Genomic DNA, 17,325 nt, shown 5'->3' with positions numbered 1-17,325 from the left:
ATTGCAAATCCTTACACAGTGTGAAATGTTGTTGAGAAAGTGCTAAGTTCGTCATAAGCTTGTCCAAACTAGTCACTGGCAAAAAAAAAAAAAAAAATGCTTAACCTCCTTAATTGACCGCTGAAAGATAGCTTGTTACAATGGTCTAATAATCACTTTAGACCATCTAGAAATCAGCTACCATGTTCCAGATCTAACATGTTTGCAAAACTACAAAAACATACCTATGCATATAATTGCTACCTGGTCTCATGGCATAAACGTACCTTGGGGCACTTTTTAGCAAGATGCAAAATACGTACCATTAAGTATATAACACTGCAGTTTCCAAAATAAATGAACACTAGAGGCAGTAAAACTCAGACACCTTTTAGTTCTTTTTCACACAAATGTACAGTTTCGCTTAATAAAGCATAGTTTTTGCACAATTACTTGAAGAATATCAAGTTTTCAAAACAATATTAATATGCTGGGAGATTTGAAAACTGATGCTTTTGAACGTTTGCATTTGCACATATCGAGCTTCATATCTATGGGTTTTCAAAGACGGTAGTTTTGTTCGGTAGCTCATGGAGTACGGAGACGTACTTGAGAGGCGAGGAGCTCCGGTTTGAATCCTGTGTAACCACGGTTTAACAAAAGTTCAAATCTGCATATAAAGAAGTTGAAATGGCACGGTTGCATCAACAAAAGCGTTTTACTATCGGGTATGTTTAGGGTTGGGTGTAGGGCATATTTCCAACACTATAGAGCATTAACTTTTAGCGGCAGTCCCTGGATATTTGAATTCTGAACCACCGTAATACGTATCTGAAGCAACATAATAAAAAGATAGCAATACGTTCCTAAATCAACGTAATAAAAACGTGCCAGATTTCATGTATTGAACCCGTGTTTTAGCGCCACTCAGTGGACATTTCTCTTTGAAACCGTTGCGAAATGTGCAGTTAGTATTTAGTAGAAAGAAACCAGGTTGTATAATTGACTGCTGTTTCCAGAACACCAGTGGCAGTGTGTCCAGACATGAGACTATACTGAAGTGTGCTCGTGCAAAAAGCTATCAGAGAGCGCAGAGACACAGTCTGCTGCACGATATATGTGTCAAATAATCGGGATAATTGTGGACCTCGATTATTCGCTTGAAATTGTAATTGCGATTATTAATTATGATTATCACAATTTACATTGAATGATGTTTATAGCATTGTTTGATGCAGCTGCATGCCATATTTTTATATGAAAATAAACAAGCTGAAAACACTGTATTTTTTTCTTTTGTATTAAGCCTCAAATGTCAACCTTAAATTGGATTGGTTTCTTCTTTAAATGATAAAAAAGTAAAAATATAAATGGTGTTATAATGTTATACTAAAACTAAAGTTAAAACAATGGAAAAAAACTCTAAAGATAACATGTACAAAGAAAAAAACACATCTTAAGCACAAAGAATAACATAAGTGGACTTTGAAAGATTAATTGCCGCTTTGAACGATTACGTAGCCTAATTGTGGCATCCATAATTGTAATCGCGATTAGAAATTTGAAAAATTATTAATCATTAATCCTCAATACTCCACAAAACCACAGAATGTGACGGCGCTGACTGGACCATATATCCAGAGGCAGAACAAACAGTCTAGAGCAGTGACTGCTAGCGTAACACAGTGGTTGAATGTGATAGAAAAAAAAAAAAAAATCCCTCTCTTTCACACTTTGTTGGTGCGTCGCCCTAATGAAGAAACCGCCACTGATAGATACAGTGGGTAATTTGATCATTTTCACTTGCCATTAAACATACAACACTTTTTCGTAAAAAAGCATTGCATGTGCATTTACAGACTTGGTAATACTTTAGTTTAGGGACCAGTTCTCACTATTAACAGTTGCTTATTAGTATGGATATTACTAAAATACTGGCTGTTTATTAGTACTTACAGTATAAAGTACATGTTAATGTCTAATTCTGCATGTTCATATTTTAGATCCCTTAATCAACTCCATACCTGAACTTAACAACTACCTTACTATTAAGAAGCAGCACATTAAGAGTTTATTAAGGGAAAAGTCGTGGTTAATAGTAAATTGGACCTTAAAGTAAACTGTGACCACAGACTGTACTGGTAATGCATAATGATTATTTTGTGTCAACTTTTTGTTGTGTATTTTAAATTATTCAGAAGTAAACCTGTTTCCAGAAAATGTATTGTTAGCCAGCACATGTGTGTTTGGACAATCTGCCATGTATAGCCTAACAAGAGGAACATAAAAATGAAATACTGTAAATCTCAGACTGAATAGCATTTCAATCTGAATTCCCCTCTTACATCATGTCTAAAGTGGAAGTGTCATCTCAGATCATTCACTGCATGCCATTCACCAGTCAGCAACAGTCGAACTCAGGAAAATCCTGCTTTCTTTTCAGCAGAAATCCATTTGCTATTAAAATCCACTTTGTGTCTGTTTTGTTTTTATTATAGGAATAGTGTGCAAAATAATTTGGAAATTTGTTTCTGTTATTGTTTGTAAATGGCGAAAACAAAAGATGCTCATTTAAAGGCAGAAAATAATGAGCTTGCTTTGATGTGATGCTTAGAAGTTCACAAGACAAAAAAAAAAAACATTTCTAAATAAAATCATTTAATTCCAGACAGATGGGAAAAATAAAGTGGTTGAAGTAACTTCAGTTGAACTCGAGCTCTCTCAGTGTAGACAGCTTCTTTGATTATAATGGGAGTGATTTTGTTTGGACGTGTTGTGATATGCTGCTCGGATCTGAAGCAGACAATTCTCATGCCATGATAGAAACACACTGATTTGCTGTCTTTGCTACATATGGTAGAGAAACTCTCATACAAAATGCATATTTCTGGTTCCTATATATATATATATATACATATATATATATTATATATATATATACATATATATATATATATCTGTATGTGTGTGTGTCACAGACAGCTCTGATTTCTCTGCGGTTTATTTTGCGATAATTACTGGCCTGTAATAAGCAGGATAATGTACAGTCATCCAGTTATTTTCACAAACTAAATGACTACTTGCCAGAATAAAAGGATCTTAAATATCCATTTTTGTCCTTCTTTATTTTATTTATTATTTTTTTAAACAAAGTACTGCAGAATATGATAGACTAGCACAGCTAATTAGGAAAGTGCTTGCCTGAGACAATGATCAATTATTATCTGTCAGTTTAGGGGAATTATACAATAATACAATACCATTCAAAAGTTTTTATTTTATTTTATTTTTTCCTTCAGTGGTTTTTGAAAGAAATCTCTTATGGTCACAAAAATGACAATATTTGACAAAAATGCAGTAAAAAAGTAATACTGTGAAATATTATTAAAGTTTAAATTCACTTTTCTATTTTAATATATTTTAAAACATATTTAATTTATTCCTGTGATCAAAGCTGATTTTTCAGCATCATTACTCCAGTCTTCAGTGTCACATGATCCTTCAAAAAGCATTCTTATATGATGATTAGCTGCTCAAAAGAAAATTTCTAAATATATATATATATATAATAAATTAAAAATAATTTAATCTATCCACGCAAAATAAAAGTATTAATTTCATTCTAAAAAATAATAATATATATATATTAAATTAATTAATTAATTAATAAATAAAATATATATATATATATATAATAAATTAAAAATAATTTAATCTATCCACGCAAAATAAAAGTATTAATTTCATTCTAAAAAATAATAAAATAAATAAATTAATTAATTAATTAATAAATAAATAAATAAATAAATAAACTTTGTTAATTTAATGTGATTTTAATGTCAGTTGAAATTTGACTAAATTCCACCATTGGCCAATCAGAATCTGAGTGCTGAGAGTGCATGTCTCTACTCAGATGTTCTGTTGTTTGTGTGAGTAGTGGTCCACCTTTCAGGGTCTGGCTATAATTTCACCACCTGTAATGTAGCGTGAGAGCATGTGGTTGTGAGAGTGCTTCTGTTTTTAGATGCTACTCTAGATGGGGTATTATTAGCTTCTGTTGAGATCCCACTGATAGCATGTTTCCCAAACACACACACACACACACACATACACACACACACGAGTGGGTCACCTCACACCAGCAATGAGTCTATTACGTGTGTTTCGTGCTTGACCTCCCTGTCCTCCAAGCCTGGAGCTAATTGAGCCGAAACACACACCTCTACTCACACACAGAGCCGAGGAAAGCAGAGTTATTAGATGCAATTAAGAAAAACAAAAGGCACCGAAAAGCTTTTAGCTGGAGATGTGGTGCTCAATCCATTTTTGCCTGAGATGATGCCACATCGGTATATGCACCGTTGACAGTCTTTTCGCTCGCCTCATTAGTTTTAGTGCGGGTGATTAGCCTTTCTTCACACTATACACAATTCCAATTGGTTTTCCAAATCCAATTCTCAGAACTCACTGTCTGCACTGTAATTTACAAGAAATGAACCCCAAACAGATCAGTTTTTTAGACAGCATTGCTAATATCCAGTAATATACAAAAATGACTGTATTGCATATATAGTGGACAAAATTGCCATCTAATTAACCTTTAAAAAAAGATTGAATGCCACATGAGAGTATTAATGAGTCAATTTGAAATATTGCAGTAAGTTTGAACCTTGAATGACAAAGAAAACAGGATTAAAATCCAATCTGACTGTTGTAATCAAAAATCCCAAGCCAGGCTCATTGAAAAAACCTATTATTTCTGCAAAGTAATATTGCGTTGCTTCTTGCATGTTTCCCGACACTTTCAAAATGAACTGTCCAGTGAATGGTGCTAAAAGCGTGTTCAGAATGATCTGAAATCTGTTGGTTCTTGTACAATTGCTGCAGTTCAGAAATGAAATGCCTTGGTTAAAATTAAGTTAAGGCTTTGATAATAACGTGCTACATACACTAAAAACTATAAAAGCTATAACTGATAGTGTTAACAAAAGCAAATGTGAGATAAAAACTCGAAACTGAAGCAGCTGTGACATTTTAGCCAATTTGCAAGTGCAATGCTGTACCGGGTGAGTTACCGAGCAAGTTTACTATGTCAGATGAGCCATATTTATTGAGCTGAATATGTGAGGCAAACTGTATTAAATGTATTAGTTTACAAATCATGCACTATGGTAAGAGTGTTTTTGAAGAGAAGTCTTTATTAATCCATAATCAGTTGCATCATAATTTGTGTGAAAAGGAATACAACTTGTTGGTGTTTTACTGTCATTAGTGTTTATTTCAACTGCAACCTGCAGGGAATTAGTTATAGGTGTTTTTGAAGTTTTGCAAAAATAAAGCTGGAGGCACATTTTTCCAATCAGCCTAAAGGTTGAAAAATCCAGCATAGATTTATTTTTCTCTCTGTAAACAACTAAACAGATATGAGTCGGATATGCCAAAAATCAGATTTTTGCTGCCTGTCTGAACAAAGTCTTTCTTCTCAGTGAAAGATGCAGAGTCCCATATCACCCCTGAAAGATTACAGCTACAAAGTCATAGTTTTGTGTAGAATATTTAATTACTCGAACACAACAGCCCTGAGGTTTCTTTTCCACTACAAAGCTTGCAAACTCACAGGAAGTTATTTACAGAAAAGCATCATCTGCCTAAAGCAGCAATCACCCTACTGTTCTCATAAAAAGTTTTAAGATGTGGATTTGGAGCTTTTAGTTGTTTGTTGTTTAAAGAGGTCATTATCAACTCATTTTATTTTCTTCCCTTAAGTCCTCAATGATGTTGGTCCAGTGTTAATGCACCAAAAACAGACACAGTTTAGTTTCACATGAGGATTTTTCGTCCTATCCTTGACCCTTGCAATTAAGCAGGCTGTTTTTGTAACTGTACCTTTAAAAGGTCTTTATTCAAGTGCCATTATGATTGGCTGACGTTTTTGCATGGGAAATCATTAAATGTGTCAAGTTCAACTTCAATTCAAGAGTTATGTTGCACTTTCCCAAGTAGGATGTTGGAATTTATTACTTTTCAAAACACAAAGCAAAACACAATGTGAACTGACCTTCTAAATATAGTTTGTTTCTCTCTCCAGCTGGCTGCACGTTTGAGGAAGACTCCGACCCCAGTCTGTGTGAATACAGACAGGCACAGGAAGATGATTTTGATTGGCAGCTTGTACGGACCTACAGCTGGCCGCACATGACCTCTGAACTTATACAAGGTGGGTTTTGTTGCACTGTGCTGTTATAAATGCTTGATTGTAATAATGGATGTTTCCCATGTTTATCCGTATCTGTAAAACCTAAGAAAGCAATGCATGTGTCCTTAAGGGATAAAGCAATACCAAAATGCATTGCAACAAGCTCAATGAGAGAGAAAAAAGGGAGAGAGAGAGAATATCATTTATAAATATTTTGGTAACACTTTACAATAAGGTTCCATTAGTTAATGTATTAACTAACATAAACAAACAATTAACAATACATTTGTTACAGTATTAATTAATCTCTGTCAATGTTAGCTAATGAAAATACAGTCGTTCATTGTTAGTTCATGTTAATTCACAGTGCATTAACTAATGTTAACAAGCATAATTTTTTATTTTAATAATGCATTAGTAAATGTTGAACATTAGCTAGGATTAATGAATGCTGTAGAAGTATTGTCCACGCTAAGTTCATGTTAACTAAAGCAAACTAATAAATGTTATTGTAAAGTGCTACTAATATTTTATTTAAATCTGAAATTTATCAGCAAAAACAAAAAACCTCAACAGAATATGGTGGTGGTAAAAAAGGAAATAAAAAAAAAAAAAAAAAATAAATCTCAAACATTTTCCATCAAAACGCAAAAATTTCCCTAAAAAAAAAAAAAAAAAAAAAAAAAAAAAACCTTTCCCTGTTGATTGAAATAATATAAGGTGGGAGGAAAAAAATATGTTTCAATGCTGTTCTTTTTGCAAAGGTACTGCAATCCCTCAAATATCTTTGTTTTTTTTAAAACATTTGTGATCATTTGCAAAACTATTGTGTTTCGCTGAGCAACTTTGCGGTCTTTCGGAAAAAAATAAATAAAAAAAGTATTTGTTTGCAAAAGAATTGCATATCCCAGAGTAACTAGTTGTTCTTAAACACAAAATATTTGCGTACACTCGTAAAAGTATTGTGTTTCCCCAAATAACTTTTCATTCTTTTATTTGCGTTTACTCTCAAAAGTATTGCGTTCTCCTGAGTAACTTTGTGTTCTTTCTCAAAACATTAGCATTCACTCACAAAAGTATTCTGTTCCCCAAGAAACACATCCTTTCGCAAACATTTGTGTTCTTGTGTATTCGTTCCCCTCAGTAACTTCGCGTTCTTTCTAAAAATATTTGCTTTCAAGTGTGTCATGAGATTAACTGCTAACCATAAAAACATTTTTTTTTAACCATGTAATGTTTATTTTAGGTTTCGGAAACTTAAATAATTATCCTTGCAACTATAAATTTGATGACATGTTTTATTGATGTGTCATATACACATTGTATAGGTAACTTAAGCTTACTCTATTCTTCTCCCAGTTCACCGAAAACTTTATTTAATTTGATGAATTTACATAAATCCCACAGCTCAGACTCTGTGCGACTGTGAACTAACATGGCGGCACCCATCGCCCGTAATAGATCAACTAAACTGGTAATTATAAAGGTGTTTAAACTACCTTTATAATTACATTTACTTACGCATATTTTGCAATTGGAATATCAGATATTTCATAATATACAGTAGTTAAGATGTTTGTGGCTGTGGTTTGTCATGTGACAAGCATGACGCGTTGTCATGGAAACAGTGAAATACATTCTAAAATAATGGTCGCCTAAAAAATCTCACGTTGGGGAGTCATCTAGAATATTTTAAAATCGCGTGTGAAAGGGTTCAAACCCATGTCATCCGTGATGGTTAGGAAGTTACCTTAGAAGTGAGCAGCTCATGTAGCCCTATAATAGCTTACTATGTTTTGGAACAAAGCTTGTGTAAAAGTTAGTGTCTTTGTTCTGCAAACTCCTCATTGAAAGTAAAAAGTGAAAGCGATGTGATGTGTATCAAGTATGGTGTCCCAAACTTGGAATTTGTGCTCTGCATTTATTTTAAACTGTACAACACACACACACACACACGTTTGTTTTTGTGAAATGTGGGGACATTCCATAGGCATAATGGTTTTTAAACTGTACAAATTGTATATTCTATTGCCCTACACCTAACCCTACCCCTTACAGGAAACTTTGTGCATTTTTACTTTCTCAGAAAATCTCATTCTGTATGGTTTATAAGCGTTTTGAAAAATGGGGCACATGGGTTATTGTCCTCATAAGTCACCCTCTCCTTGTAATACCTGTGTCATACCCATGTCATTATACAAAGTTTTGTCCTGATATGTCACAAAAACACGCACACACATACACACACTGTGAACACACACCTAAAGCAGTGGGCAGCGTCCAGCATCCAGGATTGGGATTTAGGGGTCTTGCTCAAGTGGTAATGATGAAGAGGAAGAGACATTCAATCACACCCCCCATAAAAAAAGGAATAACTATTATATTATGATACTGAATATACCATTATTGTGATCTAGTACTACTCACACTGTGATATAAACCATCTACTCTGGATCTATTCTAGTTGCACCAAATGTTGTTAACTGGACATAAGAAGCTTGAAGACAATCTGTGGCACTTTGTGTTGACATTTCTTTGAGTGGCCGTCCAATAAAGCACTTATCTGGAGGGTTAAATTCCATCAAAGCTGCTAAAGGCACTCCAATTGAAACAACAGCTTAGTTTATTGGGTGCTATTTGCTCAATATTATTGATCCATACTGGGGTATGTTCAGCTTGTCAATGAAGAAGAACTGAGAAACGGAGAGAGAGAGGAAAGGTAGACGGATGTCATGTGGGTCGAACAGAACAGACAGGCTCTGTAGCATACTGATACTCCTGCTGAAAAGTCTAGTAATATTTTGTATTTCAAATTTCAGTTCAAGGTTTTGCATGTTGCCTTGAAAGGTGCACTAAACAATTCTGTTGTGTTTCGCATCTATTAATTACTAATAGTATTCATATTTCTGCTAAAATTATGTTTGAGATAAAGAATTTTTGATTGAGTAATCAATTAATACGCAGCAAATGCACCTTAAATATCTCCCCTGGCCCCTGGTTGATCAGGTTTTGCCGAAACTATGACGTTTCCCTGAAAAAAGAACACAGGTAAATGGATAGTTGATCCAAATTTAACATTTTCATCATTTACGCCCCCTCATGTCATTCCAAACTTGACACATAGAGTACATTAAATATGGTAAATGAAAGAATGACCGTGAGGTTTGTTCGTATGCATTAAACAAATTCATTTTTGTATGCAAATTTTGTATGCACATATTTGATGTGCTCTATGTATGGGAGTTGATTAATGTTTATATGTAAATAAAATCCAAAATTAAATCGGTTCATCACATAAAGCAATGTAAAAACGTATTATAACTGTGGTTATAATGAATTATGAGATCATGCAGTACATTACATGGTGCATTACAAGACTTAATGCTTTAAATTCTTTATAACACATTACATATAAAATCTGCAAGTAAAGTTTAAGGAACATATCTTCATTAGTGTTCTAAAGTTTTCATTTGTGGCACGATTTGCAGTGACAGTTCAAACAGGACATGCATAGGTCCATAGAGAATATTTGAACTTTGCACATTGCGAGACATACTGTATAACTAAAGCATAAGTTTATAGCCCACTGACAAGTTACAATTAAGTGCCTCAAAACAAAGTTATTGACTGGAACCTATAATTGGTGTTCAGCAAGTTTCAGCAAGTGTTGCTGATTTCCCGTGAAGTTTGCGACAGCATGTTGGTGATCTTTAAGTCAACTTTATGCAAATGAACAGTGACGCAGTGTTCTGATGACTCATAAAGTTGGAGACGGCATTCGAGGAGGAACACCTGCTAGCATACAGCACATAAACTCCTGAGTGATCTCCAGAAATTGAACGCCCCTTAAAATTGTGCATATAAACACACTGAAGCAATGCATTTTGTTTATTGAGAGCACCTCTTTGTTTATGCTTCAGGTTTTTGCTCTCCAAAAGATAGCAGATCATTAAAGCTAGACATGCTTTGGATATGTAAAAGAAGTGTATCTGGTCTTGAGTTTAGTGAGTCTGGCTTCAAACAGCCATGATCTTCCCCCGCCCTCTGCTGCAGGAACATGTCAGCCCAGCACTAAAACTTTGACAAGCCGTCTTTGAAGATCAGGTGCAAAAAAGCAAAAAAAATAAAAAATCTTTGCTAGCGCTGAAGAATTTGCTCTTTGCATTTAAATGGCACATTAGCACGGGCCAATTTTCCCCTTGTTTCCTGACGAGATTGAGATACTCATTTGTGTTGATGCGGGGAAGCATTGCTGTCTTTTATGTCAAGGTGTAATAAGACAAGCTTTCAGCCTATCTGCTTGTTGCTTTGCTCTCTTCTGACACTCTTCATGCTGCTTTGTAGTGTGTTGATTAGAGAAATGGATTGAATATATTATTGAAATAAGAGGCAGAAGTAATAAGCTTTAATGGCAGTTCGTTCTTGCATCAGAATGAGAAAACGTTTTCCTGTTTGGAGTCATGCTGTGGAATCTCATGAGCTCCGCTAGAACATTTGACAAACATTAGTTCTGGCACTTTCAGTAAACTGCTACCACAAACTTTGGATTACTGCTTTCTGGTCCAATAAGTTGCAAAATGAGCTTGATTTGGAACATTTTTCAAAATTAACTAAGCCCAGAATACTATCCATGTCTAAATCTAGTATAACACAAAAGTATAAAAGACTGAAACGGTGGAAAGTATAAAAGTAAAACTTTCATTTGATATTGAGTTGCAGTGAGTTAGTCTGTGTAAATGCAACATTTTTAATGGAACACTAAAGACCTTTTCTTGAAAGTCTTTCATTTCTAATGACCTTGCAGATCTGTGAATTTCTGTATGGAGCCCATGGTGATGCGAAAAATAATAGATGTGAGGCAAAATTTTATATCGATGCTTTTGGGTTCACTTGCAAAACTTTTGTGTACCCCAGAGAAACTTTGCATTCAAATAATATTAAATCTATATTTCAATGCTTTTACGAGAGAATTCAGAACTGTTGTGTTTGCCTAAGAGGCTTTGTGTTTACTCAAGGAACCTTTCTTTCCCACCTCGTATTATTTCCATCACAACCGCGGGAGAACATAAAACTCCTACAAGGAGTATGCAAAGTTTTTCCAAGGGAGCGCTAACTTTTTGTGAGGGAATGAGAAAGAATTGACATATAATTTTTCTCCCATCATCATGTCCCTTTAGCGGCTCCATAGGATTGAACTTGCAAGGACACCAAAGAAAAACACAAGGGTTTCTAAAAAATACTTTTGCTACTAAAAACTCAACCACTGATCAATGAGAATCCCAGTTGTGTTTCAGAAATCCGGCGTAGTGTTTATCCCATTCACCTCCCAACTCCAGTACTGTCCATTCATTCTCCCATTTCCATAAAGACAAACATCAAGAAGAAGGTTGTGTTTTCAAGAAGGACAACATTTCTGACATCTCAGCATGAGCTTGAAGGCTGAGGAGAGGGGAGAGATGCCATTCGCTTGACAGACATCGAAGAAAAAAAAATAGTGCAGCACTAACTTCTCTAAGACGACATGGTGTATCAGACCGGCTTAAATAAATCTTAATTAAACTGAAGGCCTGGGGCATTGTGAGAGTTTGAGGATGTCTTTGGAGGTTTTGGAGTTCAGCATGGATGAAGTTACTTTATCGCTTAACCACAGAGCTGAAAGAATACTTGGTAACACACATGACAGGTTTATTTGAAGAATGGCCTTTCACCAACAGTTTTCCCCTCTGCTGGAGCTCAACAATCGAATTTGGTCATGTTCAGTTAAAAAAATTATGCTTTTAGATGTGTCGCACCAGATTCGACAACACTGAAACCAAACACTACTGGTTCTCGTTTTTTGACTGATCATGAAGTGACGTTTAAAAATGCAGCAGCATTGAGAGCTCCTGCACCAGCTTCATTCTAGTGACACATTTCCTGAGGAAACTGTTCCTTTAAAGGTAGCACAAAACTACACATTGACTCCATTTTTGAAGCAGCAAGTTCCTCTATTAGCTCTCCCTCATGGCCCTGGGCAACAGCAGTACAATAATGAGCAGATAATGATGGAATTGTGGGCTTCATGTGGATTCGGTTCATTCTATGAGAAATACTCACACACCTATTGGAGAGACTCTGAAGTCATTACCGCCTTGTCCTGAGGTACTGAAAAGTTATGTGGTTGTTTATAAAGCACAGAGTGCACCGATGCATGGTTTACCCTCCGCAGGCAAACAATCTGAACTCTGTTTGCCTGCTAAACCATGAAGGAGACATATTAGCTGGAATGAGGGTCTCTAGAAACCTTGATTCTGCTTATGAGCTGCGGTGGCTATTTCTGGAGGGGATTTGAGCGAGAGACAGACAGCGAGGGCTGGACTGACATCAGAACAGAGATTACTGGTCTTGTCAGGATAATTGATATCCAGGTAGGCAGGTGTATGTGTGGGGGATCTGTGGGTGATAAGTGATAATGATGGGCTGTTCACTGCCATTAGTGTGAGTCTTGATAAAATGGACAGTCATTTGAATAATGAAACAAAAGCCACCTTTAAAGTCAGCGTGAGTCATTCACACTGACACCAGACAGTTTCCCAGAAAATATAAGTGCATATTTGAAGAGTTCGAGACAGTATGCTCAGGTTAGACCACCCATGGTGCACTGAGTGCTGCAGTGATGAGGTGCTTTTGTAGGCCAAGCCAGAAGTTCATGTTAATAGAATAAACAGAATAAATTGCATAAGTGGACCAGACTTTATGCTAGTAGTCATAAATATTCATTATGGCAATGCAAGATCAGTCAGAATAGCATAATGCAAGCTGAAGAAACAAACATACTGTGTTACAAATAGCTGTTTCTTCTCCTGACCAAAAATGACATTTGCATTTTTACAGGAAGGAGGCTGTCATCAAATGGTCTGTCATCAAAGAAAGAGCCACACAGGGAACAAACAACAGTAATGCATAATCAATGATTTGTGAACGTCTTAAAATTGTGACAAGCTCGAGCGACCTTAAGCATATTTTTATTGCTGTGCAATTTCTGAAATTACAGTGAGCAATTGTAATTTCCTCAGTGAAGTGTCAAGAACATAAAGGCTATGGAGCTGAGTTGTGAGTCCAACTGACATGTCTTATTTAGTCTTTTTGTGCAATGTCACAGCTGGTGATTAAAGCTTCAGAATGCATTGCCATTTTCATCAGCAACGGCATGTGTGTCTGGGTGCGTGTGCGTGCTGTATTTGTCTTTTAAAAGTCTGATTATGCTTAATAGAGCACAGTTCTCCAAATTAAAAAGAAAGTTGTTTCCTCTAAATGACAAATTAAACTGCTCAGAGGCAAGTGTTCTGTTAGTAATTGTTTAGAGATAGTGGTGGAAGGTTAGATGTTGTTTTGGATTATCATATGTAGTAATAAAATAAATAAATGAACTGGTGTCATGCCAAATCTGATGGCCCTGTCAGATCATATCCTGCTTCAAGCCTAAAGCAATTCCACTGACTGAAAGAGCTTTATTAAAGGGGTGTTTTCGATGCCTGCTCAGAAATACTACAATATTATATCTATAATACATGGAAAAATAACATTTGCATTAAAAAATATACTATATACAGGGATGAACATAAGTGGTGCACAGATGCAAATGCGTGACCAAAACAGAAAAATGCGCTGGGTAAATAAGTTCAGACCGCTTATTTTCCTACCAGCATTTGTGACAGCTGTTAATGCACAGTCACTGTTTTAGATCGACCAAGTGTAATGCTGTATAAGGTTTGCATTTAAACAAGAAGCATGACTCTAGGCTGTGCGCATTTCACTCACTTCAGCTCTAAAACTGACATCATAAATAGTTACTTGCCAGAAACCCGCCAAAATAAAAGCATGTTGATTTTTTTTTTTTAAACGATGGAAGTACATTTAAAAGAGCAAATAAAAGAAAATTAAAATGTAAATATTAGCATTATATTTTTTAAGTGTACTGTAAATTAATTGTATTTTTATTTCATACTTTTAATTTTAAAATATAATAGTATAATCACACTTTATTATTTTATATAAAAAATAAAGTGCAATAATATTATTTTTATTTTATAGTTTCATAGTTTTAAAGTTTTTTTTATAATCAGAATTAAAACTTTTTTTTTTTTTTTTGCTTTCAGGATATTGCATTTAGTCAGAATTAACACACTATCAGGCAGTTTGTGAGTATTTTACATTTTGGCAAATTGGTGGAAAATACATACGCTTTCACATATAATGGTGAACCTTCGTACTTATAAAAAAAAAAATATTTTTCTTTCTAATCAAAATCGTGGAAATTCATACTAACCAATCAACTTGTAAAATACTTTCTTCCTAAATCACATAAATATTTAATTTTCAAAGGGGATGTATTTGGGATGTAGTTGGCACAGTTTTGAGGTGTAGTTTATCTTTAAAAATAAGACAAATAACATGGAACATTTGGGCCCAGCAGCTATAATTAATGACAATTAGTCGTCATTTAAACGCATATCATAAAAACAAAATGTTTATGTTTATGGCTAGCTGATATCATCGTTGCTCTCCATCAGTTCAGCGGAACGCTATCATATTCCCCAGCGTTATAACTAATGTCTGTTGACACCCGTGACGGCAAGAGGCATTTTTCATAAAAACCCTGTTCCCTGCAATTCCATCTCTTGCAGCCGAAGTTATTTCACTGAAGATCAATTCTCTCTTTGGAGCCTTTCATATGAGGGGGGGAAAAGTACAATTTCAGCCCACCCTAAGTCTTAGCAGCAGAGCAGGCAATTTAATCTGGCCGCTTTATCGTGTAGAGGAGCGTCTGACTGACAGCACGTAGGACGAGTCCCTCGATGGCCTACTGATTGAGTCTGTTCCCGGACCCACACAGCAGCCCAATTAAAACACAAAAGACGCTTTGTTTCTGCAATTATCAGATACATTGAAATCTTTCTGCTGATAAGACTCATTCAGATGCCATTGATATGAGTTTTGATGGACTCGGCTGCAATTATCACCTCTTTTGTCCGGCTGTGATTGCTGTTTATCTGCTAACAATTTCAGTGTGATTTGTTCGGATTTGTGTGTAGGTGGACATTTTTATGTCCCTGACGCAAGTAAACAAGCTGAAAAGAATACACTTTTTGCAATACTGGAACATCCCAGCATAAGTGAACCTGTTTGATGTTGAACACGCAGACTTTAGCTGGGGATCAATGGGGTGATATTAGGAGAGCGTCTGTGTGAACTACATAGGACTTTCAGAGCTGGATACGCTGGTCGATAAGACAGATTAAAAGAGAGGCAGAGACAGTACGATGGGAGAAAATCTTTTTCATCGCTTCTTAGCACTGTTCATAGATGCTACAAAAGAATAAATCAAATAAATAAATAATACATAAATAAATAAACGGCCAGTTGGCTTCACGTTAATGAAAAGGAAATTTTATTTAATGAGCAGGTCACGCTTGAATTTCAAAATTATTTTCAAGGTCAGTTTATTGCTTTAGAAAAATAACATAATTTCTAAAAAAAAAAACTGTCATATTTGACAGTTTATCTTTTGAATATGTCCAAGTGATTTTCATTTTGTCCATAAAATTTTTCAGATATTTTTTTGAAAAGTATAAAACCGTTCCTTTCTAAAGTCTGTGTAGTGAGATCAACAAATAAACATGGCTTACTCGTACAGAAATCACAAAAATAAATAAATAAAAATTAAAATTAAAATTAAAAGAAAAAAAAAAAAAAAATTCCACCACAAAAAAATAATTAAAATTAAAATTAAAATTAAAATAAATAAATAAATTGAAAAAAAAAAAAATTGTTCCATTCCAAAGTAATAAGTGCTAATTATTTAACATAACTGAGCAGTAGAAATAGAGTTAATGTAGTGGCCACTATGTCATATTCATGTCGTCATAAAATATGATTCACAGATTACTGAGTGCACTTCCATTACAGTGTTTTTTTTAACATTTTCCTTATTTGTGAAAATTACTATAATAGGATTACAAAATCAAGATCATTTTCATACGAAATCATGAGATTGCTGTCTGTTATTATTTTTTTTTTTAGATTTATTTTATCAAGCTCAATCATTTTTTTTTTCAGTTGTAAATATTATAAATGATGTATGCATTTAGTAAATATTATGTAAACTAAAATATGTTTATTATTTTACTAAAGTTTATTGCAGTAATTGGTAAGCATGTGTCATCTTTAAATTAAATAGTCCAAAAATATAAGACTATTTACTTTAAATATAATAAATGCTCTCATATAATCCATACTGGTCGATTATTACACAAATGCAGAACAGACTTTTTTTTTTTTTTTTTACACTGTACATCTAAATATCTTTCCAGTTATAATGCTTTTCTCTATCATTTTCTCTTCATTTGATGACTTACTGCTGCCTCGATCTAAAGAAAATGTTCACAAACACCTCCTTAAAAATAAAATTCAGTTTACTGACTGCTTTCAGCACTAAAGGCGAGGTCACACTTAATGTGCAGCATATTTTCAGTCATTTTGCTGCAATGACCAACAGAAAGCTGCTCTTTTTGAATGTGATTTCTATACAAGCTGACTTTTATGACCCTGAAATTTCACAGAAATGTGACAGCACCTTCATTTTGTTATTATAAGTATCATTTAAGTAGAAGAAAATAATTATAATGACTTAATTTAATGCTAAAAGTGTTAAATGCGAATGTTTAAATGGGTTGTGGGTGATTCATAAATAAGACACTGAAATAGTACGTGCTGAATCCGGCCCTCACCTAACCAAGCAAAACGAATCACAACATCTAATGTTAAAACATGTAGAACCAAACAAGTCACATAGCCTATCCCCATTCCCCGAAACAAATCCTCAAAATAAAGTAAAATTCTCATCCAGACAGCGATGAACCCCTGGCTGGCCGAAGCCCTGACAGGACCAGATGGTAAGGATGCTGGGAAACGGCGTCAGCGCAGGAATATAAATATCAGGAGGTTGAAAGAGACACTTCCAGTGAGGCGCGCGAGAAGGGGAAATGTCAGACTGGTCTTTTCCTGAAAGTAAACAAAAGCTCTTATTTTTCTGTGTGTACAGCTCAAGCAGCAGGGTGTAGTTTGCTCTCCAAATAGTAAACTTTGCAGGGAGGGTGAGATAATGAAAA

The 17,325-nt window shown here is 34.8% G+C and overlaps 1 protein-coding gene across 1 annotated transcript in view; it reads left to right on the top strand.

Moving 5' to 3' along the window:
* The window catches only part of LOC109073749 (receptor-type tyrosine-protein phosphatase U-like), a 279,985-nt gene that overhangs the window by 65,398 nt on the left and 197,262 nt on the right, over positions 1-17,325 (top strand). The window contains exon 2 of the mRNA XM_042753985.1: positions 6,068-6,196. Coding sequence (XP_042609919.1) covers positions 6,068-6,196 — 129 coding nt within the window. The remainder of the gene's footprint in view (positions 1-6,067; positions 6,197-17,325) is intronic.

This window comes from Cyprinus carpio, unplaced genomic scaffold, assembly GCF_018340385.1.
Source record: "Cyprinus carpio isolate SPL01 unplaced genomic scaffold, ASM1834038v1 S000000972, whole genome shotgun sequence".
Lineage (NCBI taxonomy): Eukaryota > Metazoa > Chordata > Actinopteri > Cypriniformes > Cyprinidae > Cyprinus > Cyprinus carpio.
This window is presented reverse-complemented; position numbering and strand designations above follow the sequence as displayed.